Here is a 25,144-nt window from a genome sequence, read left to right as displayed (position 1 = left end):
CGACGTAGCTCTTTCAAGCCCCAGTCTGATCAAGGAGAAAAAAATCTATAGTTAATGATGAAGTATTTTTCTCCTTCGCTTTCCCGGCACCCACCAACTGCAGTACATAATTTAATTATTGAATCTACAGGCCGGACCATGGAGATGAAGAATGATGTGTCTGCTGCAGTGAGAAATTAGATAGAACCAACTGTTTGTGCTCATCATTCTTCCTGTGTTAGGCTACATTAATATAGTTAGCAAGCTTTTGTTTGGATTAGTGGCTCAGATCTGGGATGTGCCAATCAGACGTGTGATTATTACAGTAGCTATTATTTACGGAGTGCCGGCTGTCTCCTCCAGCCCTGCGTGCAAAGCAAGGGGCACATTTGTCAGTCTCTGTGCCGGAACCGGTGTCCCACCAGACTTAGGAGCTAGACGTCTTAATAGAATAATGAAGTTCAAGAAAATCAGATTTAGTTCCTTGGGGCATATGACTTTAGAAATATCACTGAAGGTCTTTCTTTTTGACCTGGGCCACGTTCTGGTCTTTCAAACAACTATAACAAAATAAGCACAGTTTTATAGCTGGCAAATGTTATCAGGAGACTACCAGGACAGGTGTGCAGGCAGTGGAGGTTGCGCACGGGGTGGGTAGGCTTCAGCACACATCTCAGGCCCTTCCACAAAATTTGAGTGGAAACGGTAAACTGGCCGTGCACAGCACAAATGCAAATGTATCTTCGAGGCAGAGCGTCCAGTCCACCATAAAACTGCGAAGCTGCTGCTAGGGGTCAGTGTTCCCCGCGAGGACAGAGCAAAGCCTCCCAGTGGGCCTGGCCCATTGCAGGGCCCCAACCAAGTCTTCTCACTTCCTTGCCCCTGCGGTTTTATTGCACCAGACTCGTTCAGATCTTCTTTTATTCACACATTACATACTCGTAATTGTTGTGAGAGCTTCTAGTTGACGGTACATTCAGGTGGGAAAGGAAAAAAAAAACTCACCAACAGAAACGACCCAACCCTCAGATTCAGAGATCTGAAAATGCAACGGTTAGGAAGTCAGATCCTCCGATCTGCCGCAGGCGGGCCCTCCCGGCGCCACCCCGGGATCCACGAATGCCGCAGAGGTTCTGGGACCCCGGGACTCACGTAGGCGGGGCCACTGCGCGGGTCCCAGACCAGGGCCCCCCTCCCGCCGCCTACAGCGCAAAGTCAACGGCCAGACCGTGGGCTGAGCGAGCTAACTTTGCAACCAGGTCCGGGAAGCCGAGGCGACAGCGCCCGGGGCGTGCGCGCCGCCCGGCCCGGCCCCCTCCCTGGAGCGCGCCGTTTTCCTGGCGGCTGCTACCTTCCGGCCACGCGGCGGCCCCGCCTCCACTCCCGACTTCCTTCCCGCGTGCAGCGGGAACCCACGTCGGCCTGCAGGTCGCCGAGCAGGGTTGGGCTGGGGACCCGGACCGCGCGCCACGTGGCGCGGCCGGAGCGCGGGGCGCTGGGCTTGCGGTCGGGCTGGGGGTGGGGCACGGAACACAGGGCCGCCCTGCTCTCGGTGAAGCCGGCTCAGCTAACTTGGTGGCCGGCAGCGTGGCCTGTGGGAGGCTTTCCAGCTTGGGGAGCTGAGAAGAGGGTAGACGCGGGACTCTGAAAGTGACAGTAACTTCTGGCGCCCGTGGGTGCGGTGGGGATGCGTGGTTTCGTCCCGGGATCAGAATGGAGGGAGTGGGAGGAGCTTGGGTTCTGTCCCTGTGGGGAGCTGGGGGTACCTCCCTGGGCCGATCCCTTCCGTGTTTCTGCAGCTGGGTTCGGGGCACCTGGGAGCATTAACCCAGACTTCAGTGGAAGGGCTGGTGGAGGGTAAATTCCTTTCCCGCCTCTCCGTCCTCTCCCCTCCCCCTGTGTGGGGGTTGGAGGCATTTCCCGGGCACCCTGCAGCGATCAGGATGCCAACCCTTTAGCCCGGTGGTAAACAGGTCCAGTCTGGCATGGCTTCCTGTTAAGGGGGCTTACAGGCTTCTCAGAATTTGGGCCACGTAATCATTGGGTAATGCTGGTTCCGGGCATCGCCAGTTCATGCATCCCAGCCTCAGGCGCGCGCGGGGGTGGGGTGGGGGGAAATGCTCACCTTTCTCTAGCCCAGATGTCTGGGCTTTCTCCAGACTTCTCAGTGATGCGACTCACCCCGTTCTTGGGTTGACCTTCCTTGACCTTGAAAGGGCCCCTCCCCTACTCTGCTGGAGCTTTCAGGGGTCATCCCCTTTAGGGGTTCTTCCTGTGGTAGAGACAGCTTGTGCCTGCCCACCAAAGCCCTGTTGCTAAAAAACCTTGCCTTAGTGATAACATGGACACTTTTCATAGTTTGTCCTGATTTGATGCAGTACTCAGAGTTGATAACTGCCCTATCTGGGGAAACTGAGGGGAAAGGGAAGGGACAAATTAATCCAGTGAAGGTCAGCACGGGGACAATGCCAAGGAAAGTTCACCTGGTGAGGTAATATAACCGGGTGTGATTCAGGGCGAGTTACCCAAGTTCTCACAGTCTCTAAGATGGGGTGCCGCCATCTCCCTTAGCTAGCAAGGAGGCTGTAGTGAGGTGATGTATATAATCCTCAACACTGTCCGGAATACATTAGATGATCAAAAAACGTTCTCTTCCCCTCCCCCCNCCCCCCCCCCCCCCCCCCCCGGCTTGTGCTGGCTCCTTTTGATGAGGGAGAGGGCTAAGGGATGAGAACCATTTGTAGGGCGGGCATTTTTAAGATATCCTGCCAAAGCAGTAAATAGATACAATATTTGGGAATGTGAAGCTCTGTGTGCCGAATTCAAACTTTTGAAATAGTAACTTAATTTCTTAATTGTTTTTTCTCAAGACCAGAGACCGTCTGGAGTCCATGTGCTGTGATTTCTGACTGGTAAGTGTCACTGAAGTTTCCGAGTCTGATGTCGCACAGTTTGAACGTGGTCGTGTGGATTGGGGGGCAGGCTCGCTCGGATGCTTTTCTCCCCTGCTGCTGAGCTGTGTTTTCCTCCCAGAGCCAGCATGAGCTCCGTCCCCTGCAAGAAACGCGAGGACTACTTGGAATGGCCCGAGTATTTCATGGCGGTGGCCTTCTTATCAGCACAGAGAAGCAAAGATCCAAATTCCCAGGTACGTGTGCTTTCTGGGAGAGTGTGCTGTGTGCCTGCCGGCTCACATCTTCCTGTGAAAGTAATCCTCAGGTGTCTCTGGTACCTACTCTGGGGCCAGGGGTGCTCTTTCTTTGGCTTGTGGGAACTGCCATGGAAAACAAGCAAGGAGACAGAGCACTCAGTCCCCCTCCCGCAGACGCTGTGTGTCCTTTTAGAGGTCTGCAGGCCTCTGGTTTCATTTACCATCTCTCCAGGAGAAGACAAGCCACTCCAAGTCACCAGGTCTTTGCTCGTGTTTCCCTGCAGGTCGGAGCCTGCATCGTGAATGCGGAAAACAAGATTGTGGGCATCGGGTATAATGGCATGCCAAACGGGTGCAGCGATGACCTCTTGCCTTGGAGGAGGACGGCGGAGAGGAAGCTGGACACCAAATACCCTTACGGTAGGACGTGTGTTGTGTTGCCTTCTGCTTAGTGGCAGAGCCCTGGTGAGCACTTGCATACCACAGTGGGTGAGAAGGCACCTTTCCCCTTTTCGGTCACCAACAGCTGGAAAGAAAAAAAAAATCTTACCAAACTACCCCCATTGCCTGTCCCTGTCCTGGAAGTTCCAAAGAGAGCCAGCGAATGGAATCATGGTGGTGGTCATGCAGCCTGGCCCCAAGGTCCAGGGCTCTGCTGCCTGCAGTACGCTCGGTGAGCTTCCCTGGTGACCTGCCAGGCAATGGTGGCCGGCTTCTGGGCAGAGGGCCACCTCCCCTGGCTGAGGACTGCGAGTGACGAGTGACGGTTCTGCAGGTTGTTTCTTGGCTTCCTGGAAGCAGAGCCAGCTAATCAAGTACTGGCCGGGGCTTAGCTTTGATGAGCAACAGGGCTCATTCAGCCCCTCTGCCTACCCTGGACAGCTGGTGCAAGCTTATTTCTGGGAAGCAGGAAACCAGCTGGGAGCTGGACCACGGGAGATGGATGATGCTGTAGCCTCCTCCGGTTCCGGAGTCTCCGCAGTCGCGGAGTGGGCGTGGACAGACCACGAGCCAGATGGGCGGGATTGGCCCCCTTCGGCCCTGCCGTCTGTTTTTCGTCTTTAAGTCAGGGAAGGGTGCTTCATAGAATTTCCTGCCTATCTGAGCCCCAGGCAGAATCCCTGCAGAGAATATCTGGGAAAGACAAGCTGCAGCTTCACTTTCCCTTTAATTCCCTGGAGATTTTGTAACTCATGCTGTCAAAGAGGCAGATTGGGCTGCATGTACCGTTGTTGATTTTTTGCAAAGTTAGGGCCTGTATTTACATCTGGAAATGAACAGGCCAGCTCTGGTGGAAGTCAGGTGGACTAAGGCCATCCTAAAGGGAAGAGTGTGCCTTCCGGAAGCAGGGTTCCGGCCGTGATGGAGGAAGACCTTTCGCTCTGTCGTTTCTTGTAGGCTTTCCTCTGTTTTTTTTTTTTTTCTTGAAGAATTCCAAGTCTCCAGTTAGCCTAATTTCCATAGTTTATTAATGACCTTGGTCATGTGAAATAAACCCCATCCATTTCTTTGTAAGCTGCTTCAAGCAACTGCTCTCTTTTTGGGGGAAAAAAAAGATGCCCAGTGGTGGGGAAGGAACAGAGGCACGAGCGTGGGGAGAACAACAAAGCACTCAGGGTTTTCAGGGAGTAAAACGCAGTTCAAGGATTCAGGGGGTTTCACAGTCAGATGAGTCCCCCGTGAGAGCAGGCAGAGTGAGGCCTCAGTGGGAAGAAAGTACAGCTGTCTGCTCAGCCTCCACTTTCTGGCTGAGGGGAGCTGGTGACCTGAAAAAGGGGCTCACATATTTTAGGAACTTTTTGCCATCTGATTTGATCGTAAGCTTTCGATGGTAAGAAAGAAGGGGAGTGATTAGTTTGTTTGTGGGCACGTGCAAAGGTAGTTTTTCACAGTGCACATTTGCAGGGTCCCGTATAACGTTGCAGAATGAAAGGGTTCCCAAGTTCAGGGTGGGCACTGAAGTGTGTGACTGCCACTTTCGTTGCTTCCTCGGGTCTAGACAGAGAAACCTCGGTCCCAGTGCTGAACCTCCATGGGCAGGAAATCTCAGGGTGTCGGTCTGTGGCTGCACTGCCACAGAGGGGTCCCCATTGGTCACCGAGCAGCTACCCCAGGGGGACCCTTGGGGTCCTCAGTCACTGTGAGCCCCAGGCAGATGGCTGGTAGCACCTTCCCAACCCCTGGCTTTCCAGTGTCCTGGAAGCTCTCAAGTGGCAGATTTGGTTTGTTCTGAGGCACTGCTTTTTGTCTGTAGTTAGAAAGGGTACCTTTCAGAGCTCCTGTCCAGAAGAAATAATAATAATACTAATAATAATAGTAATAAAAACCCACACAGGCGTTGGTCCAGCCTCACTGATGTTTTTTACTGAATGGTTGTTGCGTTTCGGGCACTGGCTGGCTGTCTGCATTATTTCTTTTTATCCATATGGTACCTCTAGGTTTTCAAAGCTCTTTACCCTCGCTTATCAATTATTCATTTTACAGGTAGCTGTGTTAGAATGTAGACAATTTTCTTTCATGAGAGTAAGCTTGTGATTTGATGTAGCATAAAAGTCGTAGAAGGCATTAAATGCTTCTTAAAAGGCATTTAGTGTTACTGCCACCCTAAGACACACAAAGGTGGGCTTTCTGTCAGGATAATGATGGCTGGCTCTACCCTGAACGCTCGGTCTCGTCTTTCCCCGGGGATTTTGGCCAGCAGCGTGGTGCCAGGTTAGGTAGTCTTGGCTGTGCTAGAGATGTTTGGTGATCATGGATGAAAGATGCAGATTCTTTCTACTCCTGTTTTAAGACTCCAAACTTAAAACAAGAAGTGCTAGGGTCTGGGACTGGGGAGGCTTCACCCTGGCTTCGCTCACTGACATAATGGTGGCTGAGCTGCTGTGTCGGGGAGGACGATGGTGACACCTAAGTCATCAAGGAGCTTTGAAGATTATCCAGAACTCCGGATCCCTATCTTCATACGTCAGGCTGGTTTAACTTAGGTTTTTTTTTTTTTTTGAGTAAGAAAATCTGGGATGACAAAAAGCTCCTTGAGAGCAGTCACACTTGCACTAATATCGACTTTATTCAACAGCATTTGCATGTGTTTGGGGAGCGTATTGTGTGCCAGGCTTGATGTGCACACAGCCTGTGTCCCTGCACCCCTGGCACAGCCTCAGTGGTCCTCGGGGTTCCGTGCCCACAGGGCCCAAGTCCACCCTATTCTCTTACGGCCCCAGAGCGTAAAGGAACTTCTGGGATGCCACACCGGCAGGGTGACACCTTCTAATCCCAAGCTTAGCACTGTTTGCTACCCACTGTGCCTGCTCCGAGGGGTTTTCCTGAAGTGTCACCTGGATCCTAGCTCAGTGGGCCACCTCTTTCCCGCTCATGGTGCACCTGAGCGAGTGGAGGCGGAGACGCAGTCACTTTCCAGAGGTCAAGTGCTGGTGGGGCTGGCCTGCACCTCGCATTAGGCAGAAAGCCCTTTGGGCCTGGCCGGCTCTAACAGTTCTCCAAAGGGCGGCTCCAGGTGGGCCCTGGTAAGTTTGAATTCAGTGATGGTGCACACAACTTAATCCTCCGTGTTCGTTCCGTACGTGCAGAAGTCGTTCGTCTTGATTGACACCTTGTGGAAAGGAAGAGGCCTGACTGCTTGTAACATAATAGGAGACGGAGCGTCTCCCGGCTGTGTCTCTGGAGAGAAACGTTTAAAAGGGTGTTTCTGTTCTTCCAGCTTTAGGATCAAAACTTCACGAAACGGTTTGATCATAATGTGGTATTAACACGGATAATGAAAATTTCCCCTGCCAAAGAAACTGCTCTTTATTTCATCCTCTTCCCGAAAAATCCAAAAGAGGGTGCGATGTCAGTAACGTTAAGTGGCAGGAAGAAGTCAGCATTGTTACAGTGACACCTTTTCACACGAATGACAATTAAATCGGGAAGCAGCAGATTTATCTAATTTAGCATAAAAAAAAAAACCTTTGGAAGCTTCTTACTTTATAAGGGGGTGGTGGTGAGACCCGGGATGAAGTATTCGGCTGACATCGTCAGTTCCTTCCTCTTGGTGAAATTCATTGGCATAGGGCGTGTTTAGGCAAAATACCATGTTTATCAAGTGGAGGTAAAACATTCCCAGGAATTCAGGTACCACGCTTTCCCTGGGTTTTTGCAGTCCATTTTGGTGACGTGGTTTGCAGCCGGGAGCTGCAGGGGCAGCAACTTCTTTCCTCACCCAGAACCACGGCTGAAGTTAGCGTTTCCAACACCGAGCTCATGGCACTGCGCCGGCCCGTGGGCGCCTTCCTGACGCGCTGTTTCCCGTGGGTTGGGGCTGGTGGGGAACCTGTGGCCTTCTCTCCATCCAGGGATTCGAGAAGCCAGGATTGCCTTGCCTTTGGCATCACTCTTCTCTGTCGTGGAGGGGACCGTGATCTTACTGTCCCACGGGCGGGCGGTAGCCATGCCGTAGGTGCGTCGTGCAGAATGGACGCATGGGGCTCTTCCCGGCGTGGGCTCCCGTTTTGGCAGGGACACTCCAAAAAGCCCGTCATGCTGGGGAGGAAGACGCTGGAGTTAGTCAAGGTGAGAATTCAGCAGGGCGACTTGAAAGTGTTCCGCCAGTGTATGGCTCCTTTAAGGGTTAGGTTTAAATGTGGTCTTTCTCTTTCCGAGCCAGCATCTTGTGGAGCGTGCGTGGATGTCCGTTCAGGGACTGCTGCACCGGTCACCTCACCCCCTTGACCCCCGGCGTGTTCCTGATTGCCATGCAGGTGACACATTTCTTTGGCATCTAGGAGATCTAGAAGGTGTCTTGAGAAACTGGTTGATCAAGAAGTTAGAAGGCTGATCCTTCTTAAGCTCTGACTTTCTCACATCTTTTAAGAACTTCTTAGTACTCAAGATCCGATTCATTCCTTCAGCCAGCTGGAATGGAACGCCCTCTGGTTTCGTTAGGCAGGCGCGTGGGTTTGGTGACTTCTGTTTCTTTTTTCCTGCAGAATTCTGGTTTCATGTTTAGCTTCCGACCGTCCCCTCCCACTGCCTGGCCAGCTAGTGGTTGTGGCCGGGCAGTGGGTCGAATGAGCGGCTTTGTACAAAATAACTAATGTAATCAATGGAAAACCAGTGAGCAAGTTTACAGGAAGGGTATAAAGTAGATAATTTTTACGAATCGAGAAGCAAACTCAGGTTTTATTGTGTGATGTTTTAGGTAAACAGGGCAAGGTGGCAGCTTATACCTGAGGCTTCCCCCCCACCCCCCAAAAAATATTAACCAGTTTGATATAATCGTATTTGACTTTCAGGTGTAATTGTTTATAAACAGTTTCCAGATAACAATAAATAATGATTTTTTTGTTAATTTACTTGATTTTTATGTATTTTAATCTATAGCTTGAGGGCTATAGATGACGCAGTTTCTAGGAAGGACGTACTATAACAGTTCCTTGCCCTGGGGAGCAGATGCTGGAAACACGAAGGTGCTCACCAGTGGGGTCAGACTTACCTGTGAAAGGACACAGACCTGTCTCTGTTCCGTAAAGAACCAGTTTACCGCGTGGCTGTTTGTAATAAAACGTAAAATAATTCAAGGCTAGTGATTCCCAAGTTGATGATCAGAAGTGGCGGAAGTGACCTTTGTCCCGTCCCTCAAAAGAATGGGTTTGTTGAGAAATTAGTCGCCCCAGTAAAATTTGGGGGCCACAGCCCATCTACTTTAGATTGTAGAACGTGGGCACAGTAATGACCTGAATGCAAAAGGACATTTCTGATGATAAAGATAACTTTAATTTTTTTTAAGTCCAGTAAGTCTTTGCTTGGACACTCAGGGTCACCATGCAGGAACCCCCTGAGAGCAGGGCGCCTCGTGGTCTCTATTCTATTGATTAATTCATAGGATTCCAACTGATCTTCTCTGAAATTGGCCTTAATCACTAGTTTTGCTTTGACTTTTTTCCAAGAATCGTTCTTTCATGAGCTTTGTTAATACTGGTATTAAAGTGGCCTGGGAAATGCTGTTTGCTCCTTGACATTTGCATTAAAACCTGGTTCCCAGAGTTTTTGCAGATATTTGTACTGATTTTTACTTTCACCTCTTAAGGCTTTTGTTTCCTATTTGCATGGGACTGTACATGTCTTTAAGATGCATATCAGCCAAGAAAACCCCCACACTGCTTAAAACCGCAAGGGCCAGATTCAGGGGAAAGGGTCTGGACCGGCCCTCTGGACCCTGGGTCCTGGGGGTGTGTGTTTATGCCCAGCGATCGAGCCTGGGGTTGTTGGATTCAGGACCTGCTGTTTGTTTCTCAATATCTTTATAAAATAAATGGTCACTGGAAGAGTCCTAGCATTCTAAGGGAAAAATGAAACAATACAGCTTTGGTTGTGTTGGATTTGGGTAGTGTTTCCCTGTCTCGGGGCTTTTCATGGAGTTCTAAAAGCATCTTGGGGGAAGGTTCAGAGCTGTGAAATCTGTGGGTAACAGTGACCCAGAGAAGGTGCTTCTGGGCACGTGGACAAATCAGTGGACAAGGGCGTCATTCCCGCCCTCCTCAGAGGTTCAAATGTGCTTCCGTTGTAAGATGGACATAAACCAAAGATGCATACCCAAAGAAAGAGGGGCGGCTGGGGAGTGTAAGTTTCCCCCATAGAGATTAGAAGATGTTGGATAAACAAATGGTTAGCGGAGAACAGTGAAGAAAGAGACCCGTTTCTAAGAACGAGAGGACGTACGACTGGAAGAGGCACACAGAACTCTTTGGAGACAAGAAGCTGTTCTAGAACCAAGTAGGAAGCAAGGAGTTTCGAAATCCTGTATCCGGGGGTGAACTGGTCAGTGTGATGATGTTTATGGAAACAGGGATGCCTGCCTGGCATCGGGAATGAATGGGAATAAGTAAACCCAGGGGTAAACGGAGGATGTCGGGGGAAGCAGGGCGTTAGGGCCCCTGCTCAGCCGGCGGAAGGCAGGTACCAGCCAAGGAGCGGAGGTGGGAATTCATCTCTGTGCTTCTTTTACATGATCGATGCCATAGTAAATCTGAAATATTGAATATGATAACTGAGCATGAATTTTTAAATTCTGCAATTAAAAGGCTTTGTTCAAAATGCCATTAAGTTTGAGTTTAGGTGAAAAGGGGGAAGCAGAATTCCTCATTGTCGGGTTTTTTTTCCCTCTGCAAGTGAGTTATAACTTCTTAGGAATTGAAATAAATACTAATGAGTCATCTGTTCTATCAGTGCGAGTCGTCTCTTGGTGATGGGGGAGTTCTCGAGTTATCTGAGTCATCTTGCTTCCTCTTCAAAAACGGTAACTAATGTTACAGTGCATCCCACTTCCCCGAGGTCGTCCACCGGTTGTCACTCATTCACTCAGCAAACACAGGGCATCTTTCCTGTGTGTGTCCCGTGCCCGGCGCTCTGCAGGGGTGAGTGCGGTGTCTGGTGGCTCGGTTTTCTGGGAGGGTGCAGCCGGAGGGGGGAGGAGGCAGGCAGTGGTGAAACAGGGTACCGAGTGCTCCCTTCCGAGGAGGTGACTTCTGAACTGAGATCTGAGCAGCTGGGTGAGTCTCTGCGGGTGAACTGGGGTGCGAGGTGCTCAGGGATGGGAAGAGCAGGGGAAGGGCCCTGCTTTTGGGTGAAGGCCCTTGGGCAGGACATAGGCGCTAGGAGTGCCATGGGGTCAGAAAGAATTCGGGTCAAGCTTAGTGGGTGAAGCTGGAGAGTAAAGAGCTTGAGGGCCTGCAGGGTAAGGGATTCAGATGGAAAGGACGGCGTTGGCCGTGCGTGGGAAATGGATTGTTGGAGGCGGGAGTGGAATGGGGAGTCTGGCTGCAGACTGGGTTGGGGGCGGGTTTGGAGGGGTGAACTGCTGGGGATGGAGAGGATGGGTGAATGGGGGCTATATTTTGGAGACAGCATCAAGGGGGCTGGGTGATAAGGGGGGAAGGGAGATGGACTGCCCCAAAAGTTCCTGCCCAGGCACCTAGGCTTGGGGGAAGATCAAGGAAGACCTGGGCCCCTGAAGTTTGGGAGTTGGCCAGCACCCCTGGGAAGGATGGCAGGTGGTTGGGTTGGGTACAGGAGTTCGAGAAAGGCGTGGGCCGACGTGTCAGCTCCTACCCGTTTGGCATTTGGGCGATGTCAGTGCCGTGGAGAGGGAGTAAAGGCTGGGCGAGGCCTGATCCCCGCACGGCAGGGGGCGCTGTGGAGCACAGGGTGGCAGGGCAGGAAGGAGGGCTCAGCCAGCAGTGTCGCAGGCTGCCCAGAGGTCTCCGGGGACTGACATTGGGGGTGGGGGTGGCGGGTAGCAACACGGAGGTCACTGGGGGCCAACCGGATTAACTCCCACGTGGTGTCCGCGTCGTTGGGAGGTCACCTGGAGCCAGTGGAAGCAGGAGCAGAAGGAAGTGGGAAGGTGTTTATAAATCAGGTTTGCGATGTTTGTGATGAGACCGAGAGTACGGGGCGGGGGCGGGGCGGCTGGAAGGGGAGGCGGGGCCAAGAGAACGGGTTTGGTTGTCTGGAGGAGGAGAGAACCTGGTGGTTGGTGGTGATGGGTTTGTTTTTGTAGCAGACGTTTGTTTGCTGAGGGGTTTGATCCAGTACAGAGAGGGAGATGAACAGACAAAAGGGGGAAGAGGCAAAGTCGTGGAGGACGTGAGCGGGTGGCACGTTGGTTCATCAAAGAGACTCCAGTAGGGCGAGGGCAGCTGACACGTAGGTTATGGGGTCGCAGGTGGGGTACCACCCGTGACGGCAGGGCAGTGAAGGGTTGTCAGCTGAAGCAGGGTGAGCAAGCGCGGACACTGGGAAGAAGGACAAGAGATTGTTGGGGGAGGTGGAGAGAGGTCCCAGGAATGTAGGGCAGTGTCGGGAGCTGCTCTCCTCCGAGTCCCAGGTGAGGTCACTTTCGCCCCATTTTTGGTGAGCGGGAGCGGGCTCAGCCAGCGCCGTGAGCTCCGCCTGTGGAGCTGGAATGAATGGAGCTCACAGGACTCCGTCTCCAGTGCTCACCTCTCGGTGCCGCCTTGCCCAGCACCGCTGTCAACACGAGAGAGAAGCTGTGAATCTTTCTCCTGTGGGTTTGCAGTTACAAGGCCGTCAGACCGTGATCAGTGTTCTGTTCTGTTGGGGCTTCTTTTAACACACTTTGGGCCTCCAGGAACAGTAGAAAGGGGGTTGGACATGGCTCACCCGTGGAAGAAATGCAGTATTTCCACACCCTCTGCCTTCTGACCTGATTGTGTGCCCTTAGCACATAGGGGAGCAGTGTAATTAGAGTTCCGGGGGCTTTATTATCAATAATGGAACCACCACAGTCAGGGATCTCTTTAGCCCTAAGCACCACCGTTGGGGCTAAGTGGTTCCCCTGGGTGCCGTGAGTTGCTGCCAGCAGCCTTAGCCAGAAGCAGCATGGACCGGGACGGGGGGTGGGCACCAGAGCAGGGGAGAGAGAGGGGACAGAAATGTCTGTTCTCCCATCGGCAGAGCCTTGCAGCCCAGGGCCGCCTGGTGGCGGGGCAGGGAGGAGAGGTTAGGGGGCGCGGGCCCGGGTGGGGTCCTCCTCCTGCGCTCCGCTCTCCAGATGCTAGTCTCCATGACTGTTCTTGGAGGCGGGCCTCCTCCTCTCCATTTCTCAGGCCGGGAGATGGAGGCTTCCCAAGACCGAGGGTCACAGACTCGCAGGTGGCTGAGGGATGGCTCTGAGGACTGGGTGTGTTCCGACAAGCCCCACGGCTTGGTTCCAGGGAGGGAATGGACACCTGTGGGGACAGGCCATCAGCGGGCAGGGTATCACCTGGAGGAGCAGGGAAGGCCTGGCTGCCTTTTCCGTTAGAAGTTCCTCTTCTTCCTTCAGCCCCCAGCTCTGGCCAGAATCCCTCCCCGCGCCTTTCCTTTTAACAGACTCCTCCCTGGGCACAGGGCAGGAACAGAACCAGCCAGACGTTGTCCAGGCACAGAGTGGCTTCATTCACTTAGTCATTGTTACCTGTTTTCAGTTTCCCACACACACTGGTGCTGTCGTATAAACATCACCCCACTGACCCTCAGTGCCAGGAGGTGGCGGGCTGTTACTTCGCCTTCTGAATAGGAAGGGCATCAACTGTGTGCAGGATGGGGGGCCAGGGTCATGGGGTCGGGTTCTGAGCGCAGGGGGTAGTGTGGTTGGACATGCTTCTGGGGGCGGCGGGGGGGGGGAGGCAGAAGTGCTGTCCCCCATCAGCTGTGCCCAGGAAGCCCGTCCCCGACTCCCCAGCTGTTCCTCCAGGCAGGACCCACTGGGATGAGGCTGCTCTTAGAAAACCAGCCCAGGGCTGAGTGTTGGGAACAAGGGCTTCATGCACAGAATTCTTTCTAGTTCGTGAAGCTTTTTCTGGCCATTTTTCTCATGCGCTTTTCATTTGTTACCTCGGGAGGTAGGACGGGAGGGTGTTATTATTCCCAGCAGCATTCGTAGCTGAGCGAGCCTGGGACTCGAACCCTTGTGGAGGCAGACGTTTAAACTCCCTTTGTCCTGAAAAGGCCTTGATAATCCAGATATATTTTCCTACAGGACCAATATGACCTGCACATTCCGTTCTCCACCCACTACAAAGAGTGCATTTAACCCCTTGTTTCCTGGACGTTCCCAGCCCTTCTCCTCTGCCCAGGGCCTTCTTCCTCAGTGCCCGCAGCTTTCCTGCGGCTCTCGGTTGTTTCTGAGTGTGGCTGTCTGTCACCTGCCTGCCTGCCCCTGCAGCCGTAGCCCTGGGAGCCCTGTGCTGGGGCCGGGTATGTCCCAGCTGGGTCTTATCACTACCCGTATGTGGGAACCGTCTCCAGTTCTAAACCCCTTTCTCTCTGGGCTGCAGCCCAGTACAGGGGATGCTCCTCTGTCCTGAGGAGCTTCGAGGATGAAGCAGGCTTTGGTGCGTGCCATGAAGTTGTCAGGAGGGGAGACTATGGTGGGGGGGGGGTCCCTGGGGCAAGGGGTGGGGAGCAGAGGCTGCTTGGAGCTGCCCTAGAGGAGTGCTGTGATGCTGGTTTCTGAGTCGCCTCTGCCCTGCCCCACCTGTGTGTCAGGTCCTTTGGAGACCCTGATAATGAGTTCAGTTGCTACTTCACAGTTGTGGACACTTCTTAGAGGGGAGACCAGATAGAGGATGGGTGTTGTTTGGGGCCAGTTCTAGAAACGTTCACTTTGGGGTTTGGGGTAACTGTAATGAGAAACATTTTATTACCAGGGAGGGTGCTAGAGGTGGTGGTGGGTTGGGGGGGCTTAAATTTAGAGGCTGCTCCCTCATTAAATTATCAACCTGAAGGGCAGGTACTTTGGAAACTGGCAGTGACTTATGAGGCTCTGTCAGGGTATCTTTCAACAGTGAAGAAATTAGTCCTTGAATTTCCATTTTCGCTTCCGAAGCTGTGAAAGTTCCCTAAATGGATCTGAGAGGAGAAAGTGCATGCCCCTGCCCGCCCCGATGCTCCGGTGTGTATCCATCAGGTGTCTGTGGGGCATCGGGCCCAGGAGGGGGTGCCCCTGCTCCGGGAGATGTGCCTGCATTTAGCGGCTCTGGTACCTGTAGGACCCCAGAACTGAAAACACTTAGACCTCCATTTCAAGAAGTAATGACAGAAGCTTTGCCGTCAGAATAGAAATAGACTATCTTATAAACATTAACATCGAGTTATTTTTAATAAATGCACAGGTTGACCTTGAACTTGGTACCCATTTCATGTCAGTTATTAATTGCTGGGTGGAAGCTTCTTACCTCTTTACTCCAGAAGGCCGTGAGCAGATGCTCCCGGGCTCTGAAGCCTTGGCCTCTGTCTCGTCAGTGAGCTGAACTGTCTGTGCCTTCAACGTGGTAGCTGTGAGGCCTGAGAGCCTTCCCGGTCCCCCTGTCAGGGTCAGAGGTGCCATTGTTTCCCCAGAGGTGTCCTGAGGCTTGTGCATGGCAGCCTGGAGCGTGCTGGCAGAAGGTGCTGCAGGTCCGGCCCTCTAACCTGACCTCCCAGCCAAGCTGCCAGTCCAGACTCCCGGCGTCTCTGCTCGGCCTTGGCCAAGCACCCCTCGGGCCTGAGGAGGTCATTGTCTTAAAGTTCGACACCACTAAAAATCAGGAGGTTTGTATCATCTGGAGAGTTTCTTTACTTGGACTTGAAACTGGCATTTTCTCAGGTCTCAGCCTTTCCCATCAGGTGCTGGGAGCACCCGAAGGTCAGTGGCGGGCTGTGTCACACCTCCTGCCACGTTACTGGTGCAGCGGTTGGCATTTGTTGAGAATGATTGGAGGGTTTTTTAAAAACCTATTAAAGTGACCTTAAAAATAGGACTGTCTAAAATAGATATTGTATTCGTCTGATATCACATGAGATGAAAGTCACATTTATAAAATGTTGAATCTCTTAAATCTAAATCTAAGCAAGGATGGAATATATCCTGTTAATTTGTCAAACTTGTAGAGAACTGCCTACACAAGACAGTAAGGATTAATCAAGCCCCGGTAAGAGGGCATTTGAAAAATACAGTTTTCTAATTACACAATCTCTTCTCCGTGGTCCAGGGTTAATACCGTTCTGCATTCGGACAGTTAGTCATAGAAAAGGAAAAAAAAGGACCAAAGCATACGGATTGTTTTGTAATTACCTGAAACAGAGGTATCCCTTCTGGCAGCGAAGAACGTTACAAGTGTTAATCTGATATTTTCAGCATTTGATATCTTCCCTCTTAAACAAGGTTGAGAATAATTAAAGAGTGTCGTGTCATTGCTGGTGTTGAAATTATACGCGTAGTGTTTGGAGACTCTCGGGCTTGCTGCTTAGCCAGCGGTGAGTGAGTCTACGTAAATAGTTGGAAAACTTGCCGGTTTTTGACACTTTAGCTCCCTCGTTGAATTGCGAGGTCCATCAGGACCTTTCGCCCCATCCAGTTGAATTACGTCCCAGCCACCGTGTCTTGGCAGTACTGGGCCCTTATTCCTACTGTGAATGGGAAGACTGTGCGCATCTCAAAGCCATGGTGAGACCCATTCTCCTCAGTTGGTTTTTGCACTGATAGTTGTAGCTCTTGCTACATGTATTCCACTGCAGCACAACTAGAAAAAGATGTGTGGTTTCTTTAATTTCTCGCTAGTCAGAAGAGTTAGGGTGATGACTCAGGACACCAAACAGAAAGACCCGAGGAGAAGACGGGACATCGGGGTTAGAAATGTAGACGTTCTGTTTTACAGCCAGGTCTGCTATCTGAGACTCTAGGAAGGGAAGAATTCTTGAGCAGGACTAAACCTTGGGGTGTGCCCAGGAACTGAGCGCAAAAAGGACCCGTAGAAAGGGCAGATCCCAAAGACTCTGATCCTCCTGGGAGGGTTTAGATGGAGAGTAGTAACAGGGCAGCAGACGGCAGCCAGTGAGGCTTTAGGTTTAGGTGGAGATGAGGCCGTCCAGGGGTGTGCGGGGACCAGCTCACCGGGGCAGATGTACGTGCCTCTTCCCAGATCCCTGTCATGTTGTTGGGGGCTTGAGATCGGCTGTGTGGGTGTATTTACACCACAGAAATCGGCAGATGCTACAAATTAGGGCCATTTAGAAAAGAAGTTGGTTGTAAACATGACTAGGGTATTATAGACATCCATGGGTTCCCACAGAGTGGTGTTTCTGAACCCTTTTACGTGACAACTCAGCAACCATAGTTTTCTTGACACACATACACACACATGTACATGGAATAGTTGTGAGGCGCAGGACCCAGCCTTGCCGTGTGGGTGCTTTCTGATCTCAGCCCTTCCCTTTTCATTAAAAAGAGCGGGGAAATGCCGTTTATGACGCACTGAGCTGACTCTGTGACCTGCAGTTTGAAAAGTGTTGTTTTAGCGAAAACTGGAGGTTTGATATGCATTGCAGAGTCGAGAGACTTGCCCTTGGCCGTGGGGCAGGAGACTCCTGTTTTGTGGTCGGAGCCTGTCTTGGAGAAGGTCAGCTGTGCTGGAAGACAGAGGAAGGAAACCAGAATCTTAGGGAAAAGCTAAAAATCGTATTACTTCGTGTTTTTTAAAATTGCTTTTGGTTACTGAGTGGAAAAGCAGTCTCTGAGAGTGAGCGTTTTTCCTGCAACCCGAAGGGCACTTAATGCCCCTTGTCCAGGTCACCCTGCTTCAAGTAGCAGAGCTGGGCCTGAACCTTGGGGTGGCCTTCTGTCACAGGTGGAGAGGGCAAGGCCTGGAGACGCTTGGCCTGAGGTCAGGCCTCCTGGGCTCCAAGCAAGCCTGCCACGGGCCAGGCCCGCTCACTGCTGCGTGCTCTGTAAGTCCTGAAGCCGTTTTGGCAGTTCTCTGTTACTTGTCAGTGTAGGTGGCCAGTCCAGGAAAATGGGGCCCCAGACTCCACCCTGACTGACCCACATTAATGACTCGGATGGACTGTGGACAAGTTGTCCTGTCTAGTGTCCTCTGTGAGGACAGTCTGGGGGCCTGCCTGTACCATGTCTCCTGACAGACCAGTGTCGAAGGGGGATGCAGGGCGGTTTGGGAGGGGAGGCCGAGGGTCAAAGCACAGAGGTCGTGGGATCGTGGACCTGAAAGGCCAATGCCAGGCCACCAAGGTGCAGCCTTTAAGGCTTCAGGGTCTCGACCCCCAGCAGCAGGGCGTTCCAAGGTGGGCGGGCTAGGCCGAGGTGCCAGGTACTGCCTGGGGTGCGGACTTCTTTCCTCCAACTACCAGGAGCAGGTCCAGGAAACCGGGGTTAATCAGACAGGGATTGGCTGGCCAGGGGGGCCCCGGGGAAGGCGGGAGTGGGTGTTTGTTGTGTCCGAGGCTAAAAAGGTACAGGGAGGATCCCGAGAAATCAAGTGTGGGTGGAGCTCTCGGGTGCTGTGTTTTTCACTGTCTAGTTTGAATACATGAAGTTGTGGATCGTGAACTGTGTCTTCGAAAGGGCGTCGCGGGTGCCTGACACTTGGCCGGTCACACTGCCGGCAGCCCTCGTGTCTTCTAACTCGAAGCTTTATGTTTTCCATCTTGTGATTTTGTGGTTAACAGAAAGGAAATCTGTTTATGATCCTGTGTATCATTTCTCTAAACTCTCGTTTATCCAGGGATGTTGGACGTTGCCCAGGAGAATCTGTTTCATATGGTAATTTTCTTAATGAATCCAGACATACAACGTGAATTTTTGCCCCAAACTGCCTTGGATGAATTAGAGGATGATAGTTGCCTTCAATGTGATAATTTTTAGAAATTCAAAAGAGGACAGTGTACTAGGTTTTCTGACAGATTCGGAGACTCTGTAGTTCTGAATATTAATACCAACAGCATCAAAAAATCTCTATCGGATGGGAAAGCATATTTTCGATCTTTGAATTTAAGAGGGCTTGCTGCATTTCCCAACGTCGCCATCAATAACCGGAATCCGCATTCCCTCCTTTATTTAGTCAATAAATATTTAACGCCCATTACGTCCCTGGCAGCGCATTAGACTCTGGGGGAGCTACACAAACCAAGAAGACTGGCCTCTGCCCTCAAGGGGGAAATAGAAGAAATAATTACATCTAATTGTTTTTAACACAGAGCAGTGTTAATCCCAGCTTGGGAACATCGTGGTCACCAGGGAAGGAAGTGGGTTTAAGGAGACCTCTGCTTGGGTAGTGTTGCCCTGACCACTGAGCGTGGACCACCCCCCCTCCCCCCGCCCCGACACCCTCCCCTGCCTTTCCTGTCCTTGCTACCCCCATGGGGCTTGCAGACCAGTGTGGCTCAGGAGGCTGGCTCGGGTCCCCCTGGCTCGGGGGAATCGTTCTCTGATGAGCTGTGATCTGATTAAGCACTGTTTTTTTTTTTTCCCTTTAGATTTTCTTGCAGTGCCTGCTCATTTGCACATACAACTAAGACCTCCTAAACCGTGGTCTTCATAGGCTAAAGTGAGCCCTCCCACCATTTCCTGGGAGGGCCCTGGGTCAGCTTTCTGCCTGTGGCACCGCAGAGCAGCTGCTGGACGCGGGGACCTGTAGCCTGTGGCTACCCGACCTGAGAACAGGAAGCGTGGGGCGGAGGGTGGGCGGGGGGCTCGGTGCTCTCTGAGCCAGAGTAGGCACTCAGTAAAGGCTCACAGGCCGGAACGTGTGAGCGCCAAGGGATTAGGCCTCAGCTCCCCCGGAGGAAGGTGTTGTGTGTAGAGGGGTGGTTGATGGGTGGGAGAGGGTGAGGGAGACCCTTGAAGGCCCCATATTTATAAATCTAGGAGATTTGTATGGTTTGGACCACAGCCAGAGAGTCATTAATGCGTTCAACAAACATTTATTTTAGCACTTGTGTGCATAGCGTGCGTTAAGTCACCTTGGGGATGCCGGAGGATTCCGTGAGGCAGTGTTTTTTAAACACATCTGCACGTTGGAACCACAGTGGGGAACCTCGTAAAGATGTCACAGCCCAGGCCACACCCCAGGCCCCATCAGGCTCCAGGTGTGGGACACAGGCATCAGTGTCTTGGAAGCTGTAGTAAGAGTCCACTGTGCAAACGACTTGTGAATCACTGTCACAAGGAAATGATCATATAATTGTAGGCAATGCACCCAGAAAATGGAGTAGCAATTAAGCTAGCACACAGCGACCTCGCGAAGTAGGTGGGAGATTCCAAACTAAATCAGAGTGGCGACCGAAGCCTTTCCCAGGAGAGGAGCACCCTGTGGATTAGGTGGTGGGCACCCCCAGCCAAGGGGCCTGGGGAGATGGCTGGGCTTTGACAGGTACAGGAGAGGAGAGAAGGGTGCTCCATCCTTGAATTCAGGCAGGTCTGGGAATGACCTTGGGTCACCCTTTAGGGATCTTGGGTAGAAAGAGCCAGTGTAGCAAGAACTTGACTTTTCATTGCCACTAAGTGGATGAATAGTTTTCTTAAAAAAGACAAATTACTGGGTACTCCCCTGTGTGCGGGCTGAGAACCCTGGTGAGGTGAGGCCCATCCCCCATGACAAGTGCTCAGCGGCACTTCTCGGTTCCCCTGCTCCTAAAACTTCTCCCCGCTCTCTTAACGGCCACGGTGCGTATCCCCGTGTGTGCAAAGGGGAATCGAAGATGAACCAGTTTACATGGGCCATTCCATGCCCCATAGTCTCCTGGAGCTGTGAGCTGTGGTTCCACTTAGGGCTGGTGAAGGTACTTGACCTTGGCCCCCCCTCTCCCCTCCCCCCCAGGAGCTCTAGGTGGTTACAGACCCAGGGCTGTGGAGGTGAGCCTTTGTGCTACTCATCGCCCACCTGCCAGACCACAGGGCCCTCATTTGCTATTCTCAGTACTCTGGGTTTCTAATCAGCTTCCTTTTAATCGAGTCTATTATGCGTTATTTCAGAGGGCGGAATGGAATGCGTCAACGCTGTTCGTAAATGGCTCCCGAGCTGGAGTCTGAGTGTTTTCTTTTTTTCTCTCGTTCACACCCACAGTGTGCCACGCCGAGCTGAATGCCATCATGAACAAAAACTCGGCCGACGTGAAAGGCTGTACCATCTACGTGGCCCTGTTCCCGTGTAATGAATGCGCTAAGCTCATCATCCAGGCAGGTAGGAAGCGGCCGTTCGTTCCTCCCGTGTGCATCCCGCCTGCTCAGCGCAGCTCCTCGAAGATGTGTTTGATCTTAAGTTGCTATTGTTTAGATCTAAATTAACTGCGCTATCAACTCTGCAAGATGCTTCCCGGGTTTTGTTTTTGAATGGTGCCAGGGATCCTACGACGAACTGCCTCCTCTGTGATTCTTAGCATGTTTTTAATTTAGTTTGCAACTTCCGAAACTGCAAGCTGCCAAAAAACAACCCAGGCTTTGCATATCATTACTGTCAGTTTACTGTTCTCTGACATATTGTGCATAGATTAGGGGGGAGGGAGGGAGATGAATTTCTGTCAGAGACAAGGTCAGCTGAGAGTCTGTATATGAAATTTGAATGTGTATCTAATGGATGGTAGGTATTTGAGGGCCTAACCACATCTTTGCATACAAATGTCATAAGACTCCATCAGTAGTTCTTGAAGTTTTTCTTACTGTACATCTACACCCTCGTATTCTGAATATTTCACTTTTTTCAGATTGTCACACGTAAGGCTCAGCTACACTTTATCTCCATAAAACTCTCAGCATGAGAGTTAAAGACTTACCACGTGAGCCAGATGCGCGGTTTCGGCGTGCTGTTTGTCGTGACCCCGGGCACCTCTGAGCCGAGGAGGCCTGCTGGCATGGGAACCACCGTTTTTGCCACGGAGTAGCGCGGTGTGTGGGGAGAGCAGCGAGCGTCCTGCATGGCCAGCTTCCACGCTGTGCCTTCAGAGGCTGGTGGTGTATGGAGGGTCCTCCTGCGCCCAGGTGCTCAAGTCCAATCTGCTCTCCCAGCGCTGGCGTGAGTGGGGCGCCAGAGCCCTTCCAGGGAGCTCGCTGGCGTTTCCCTGTGATGTTGGCAGCATGAGGCACTCCTTTCCGTTAGGCTCTTGCGTTAAAGGGAGCTGCCCTGGGAAGAAAGAGTATTCGATTGTCCACAGTAAAGGAAATTGGTTCATCGGATCAAGGCTTGACTGCGTGACATGTTTTCACCTTGCATTAGTTTTTTAAAAAAATCCATAAAGACTGAAGGGCAGATTAAACGTAACCCGGCCGCCCAGCGTGGCCTTGCCTTAGCGGCAGCTAAGGGTCCATCCCTGGACACTGCGCGCATGCGCACCGTTAGTTGCAGCCGCCGCCAGGCCTCCGTGGCCGCGTGTGGGTCTCTGATGGTGTCTCTGTGCCTGTGGTCACGGGGCTTCTTGCTCTGTTGCCTTTTAAGGTATCAAAGAAGTTATATTCATGTCTGATAAATACCACGATAGCGAGGAGACTGTCGCTGCGAGGCTCATGTTTGATATGGCTGGAGTCACCTTCAGGTAAGTGGAGAGGACTCAGGGGCAGCGGCCTGAAAGCCGGATGCAGGACCAGCTGTGAGCTGGCTGATTGATGGTTCCCTTCTGCCTGTGCGGCCGGACTTCCAGCCCCACGGGGGAGCATCCTTTCCAATGCGATGGGCCAAGAACGGAAGGATTATTTCAGGGGGAGCTTTTTAAGAGCAGTGAAAGAAGTCTTTGAACAACGATCGGCCTAACGATCTTTAATATTAGCAGCTTTCCAAGGCGTAGACTAATTATCCTGGTCACAAGCAACTTCTAAAAATTCACAAGTTTTATGATACGAACATTAAACCTCTGTCAATTTTGCAAGCGGGGCAAACCTCAGCATAGAAAATTTAGGATGAAAGTAACCTGCCAGGTTTGAAACACCACGAATTCTTTTGACAACCACATTTTAAATTGAGACTTGAAGTCGTTGAGACTTTTACGATGATCTTTGTTAGGCAAAGACTGGGAGGTAGGTTTGACTTGCAGATAAGTTGAAACACCTTTGATTCGTGGTGGCAGCTTCTTTCGAGACAGCGAGAGCTTTCCGAGCAGCTCCTTTACGGTGTTTGCTGCGGTCAGTGGGGACGGTCTCGCCTTCATCACCAGGGATGTAGATTCTAGGCCAGGGGCCTGCTCTGCCTCACCAGACTCTAAGTCCACGTTATTTACATAACGACAATTAGATGTGGGTCTGTTTTACTTCTTCGTGTTTTTAGAACATGATTTTAAAAACGACTCCTCACTAAACCTCATTGCTTTTTGCTATGTACGAGAGGCAAACGAAAATTTAGTGTACTTTGCGTTCGCATGGTTTCATGCTGGCTGTAGAAAGCCAACATTTTTTAGAAAAGAAGATAAGTCTGGTGGGAAAACTAGTCATCGGATGTCCCCTTGTGCAGCTGACTGGTTAGAAATCCTTGACCTTCCCGTAATGCCTGCGCTCAGCCAGCTGAGGAGCCTTCGAGCCAAGCGTGCCCCCAGTGTCTGCTTTGGTCTTAGTCTTTTGTGGGCCCTGTTTGTCTGCAAAGGGCGCATGGTAATTGGCACCTAGAAGATGAAGTGAGTCCCCAGAAAATGTTTTCCTCCCCACAGAAAAGGTAGGGTAAGCCAAAGTAAACACATTGCTTGAAGTACTCACTGGATAATTTCATTATATATTTTGTTTCTCACGTTTAGGAAATTCACACCCAAGTGCAGCAAGATTGTCATTGACTTTGATTCGATTAACAGCAGGCCCAGTCAGAAGCGTCTGTGAGCTCCAGCTCCAGCCGGAAGATTGAGATTATCCTCTTCTAAGGAGCTGCTAATGTCTTTCATCCTGAAGTTCCTCATCCCTTTTCAGTAGCCAGCACAGGCGAAGCAGACATCCAAAGAATATCAAGCCTCAGATCTCTGACTCTCTCTCCTGTCCATGGAATCTGCATCTGATTAAGCTCTTGACTTAGGGTTGAAGGTCAAGGAGCCTGTCGATGGCCTGCGTCGGCGGGGCTGGAGTGGCAAGCTTTCCCCTCCGTGTGGCTCAGCAGAAGAGTGTCCCCACTCCGTCACCCACTGCATGTCACAGCCACTTCACACGGCTCCATGGCTGGGAGGACAAATAAATAACTGTTGTGTCCCAGGCGGGATGAGCAGGCGCACTGATTGGAACATCTGGCCCAAATGAAGCACAACGTGTAGTGCCCTTGGGGGAAAAAATAGGACCCGCGGGGCAGTAGCATTAAAGTTATCTGCGTGAGAGGGTTGAGGGAAACTCCCACCTCAAATCCTGGAGGAGGGCACCCCCGGCAGCAGAGTGGGTGAATGGGGGAGCGTAGCTGAGCTTGGGATGCTTTCTCTGTGGTTGCTGTCCTGCTCCTGTCCACAGGTGGAGGCCCACTAGTTTTGACCCGAGACCTCGCCCTGCTATGGTAGGCAGGGCTATGTGGCTGGGCGTGCCGTCATTGGTCATTTCCAAGGCCACCGTGCACCACAGGGAAATTGATTCCTGTCCCGTGAGTGAGATGTGCAGAAATGGAGGTGCCTTGAGGTCGTTCTCACGTGCTCTGGTTGGGGGGGCCTTGCCCGTGCTCCTGGCACCGTGCCTTCCTCCTCGGACATAAGTCTCACACCTTGTCCCTGGGACCCAGTGACAAGGGTCCACGTGTCCTCAGTCACTTAATTTTTATTAAACATGCTCACTCAGTACCTTTTCTGAGAAAATGGTTTCTTTATCTTAAAGGTTATTACTGTTTTAAGGTGCTCTTATGTTTTTATGAGGTTTTATTCCGTCTCTTAGGTTTTGTAATCCATATTCTGGGGCGTGTTGTAATTTGGCTCCTTACCAATATTATTAAGATCTTATTAAAAACCTACCCTGCCGTAGTATGTTCATTTTTATCTTGTAATTATATGCTTGATTCTCCATTTCTGTCATTTCTGCATTGTCTGCGAAGCACATTACATGTGTCTTAATGCTTAGCGAGCAGTCTGAGACCCCCGATACTGTGTTCTCCAGGGGCCGATGGGTGGCGCTGTTGTGAGGACCACACTGAAGACAGTGGCAGGTTCTCTTCTCCCTCCTCACCTAAGGTGTGGCCATCCGACGGGTCCCGTCAGTCTCTGTCTGGCTCTCCCACTGCTCTCTTACTTTATTATCTTGCCGAATCGCCTGTCCTCAGTGGTTTTTCTCTTCCCTCCTCCAAACCCCTGGCCCTCTGCTCCAAAGTACATAAACCAAATGTAGAAGAAAAAAAAATCAATAAAGATACTTAACGAGAGAAAATACATTAGATTTGTATGTGGTTGCAAATTCTGAGTTGTAAGCCCTGTAGAAAGGAGTGTGTGAGTTTTGTTATGTCCTCTTTGTGAATACCCCTGGGGTGCATAAGCCAGCAGTGCACCTAATTCGTTTAATTTTGAGACTCGTATGTCGTCCCATTTGGCTGCACTGAGTCTGAGTGAGAAAAGAAATTGGGTGGGGGGCGGCACGGGGGTCAGCTGGAAGGACCCGTGGTGAGAAGGGAGCGTGTCAGTCAGTGGCTGGGTGATGCTTTGACTGCAAACACCCGAGGCTTCCGCGTGCAGATGGTGATGCTGGCTTCGATTCCCTGTGGCTGCAGTGGGTGTCATCGTCTCTGGCGTCACTGTCACCGTAGCGGAATCTTC

At 51.6% G+C, this 25,144-nt stretch overlaps 1 protein-coding gene across 4 annotated transcripts; it reads left to right on the top strand.

The window, feature by feature from the left end:
* Nucleotides 1-1,317: 1,317 nt before the first annotated feature.
* On the top strand, nucleotides 1,318-24,765 carry DCTD (dCMP deaminase). Of its 4 annotated transcripts, none has more exons than XM_037055130.1 (7): nucleotides 1,318-1,407; nucleotides 2,850-2,891; nucleotides 3,013-3,127; nucleotides 3,415-3,550; nucleotides 20,530-20,646; nucleotides 21,895-21,991; nucleotides 23,177-24,765. In XM_037055130.1, the coding sequence occupies exons 3-7, from the start codon at nucleotides 3,020-3,022 to the stop codon at nucleotides 23,253-23,255; spliced, it is 537 nt and encodes a 178-aa protein (XP_036911025.1). In that variant the 5' UTR covers nucleotides 1,318-1,407; nucleotides 2,850-2,891; nucleotides 3,013-3,019; the 3' UTR covers nucleotides 23,256-24,765. The 4 variants fall into 4 exon arrangements, with proteins under 4 accessions (XP_036911025.1, XP_036911027.1, XP_036911026.1 ...); XM_037055132.1 differs by having other exon boundaries at nucleotides 1,329-1,395; XM_037055131.1 differs by lacking the exon at nucleotides 1,318-1,407 and adding an exon at nucleotides 1,492-1,655.
* The last annotated feature ends 379 nt before the right edge of the window (nucleotides 24,766-25,144 follow it).

The sequence above is a fragment of the Sturnira hondurensis genome, unplaced genomic scaffold (assembly GCF_014824575.4).
Source record: "Sturnira hondurensis isolate 20B ecotype Veracruz unplaced genomic scaffold, ASM1482457v3 Scaffold0008640, whole genome shotgun sequence".
NCBI lineage: Eukaryota > Metazoa > Chordata > Mammalia > Chiroptera > Phyllostomidae > Sturnira > Sturnira hondurensis.
The sequence above is the reverse complement of the archived record's forward strand: the minus strand, read 5'-3'. Positions and strand labels throughout refer to the sequence as shown.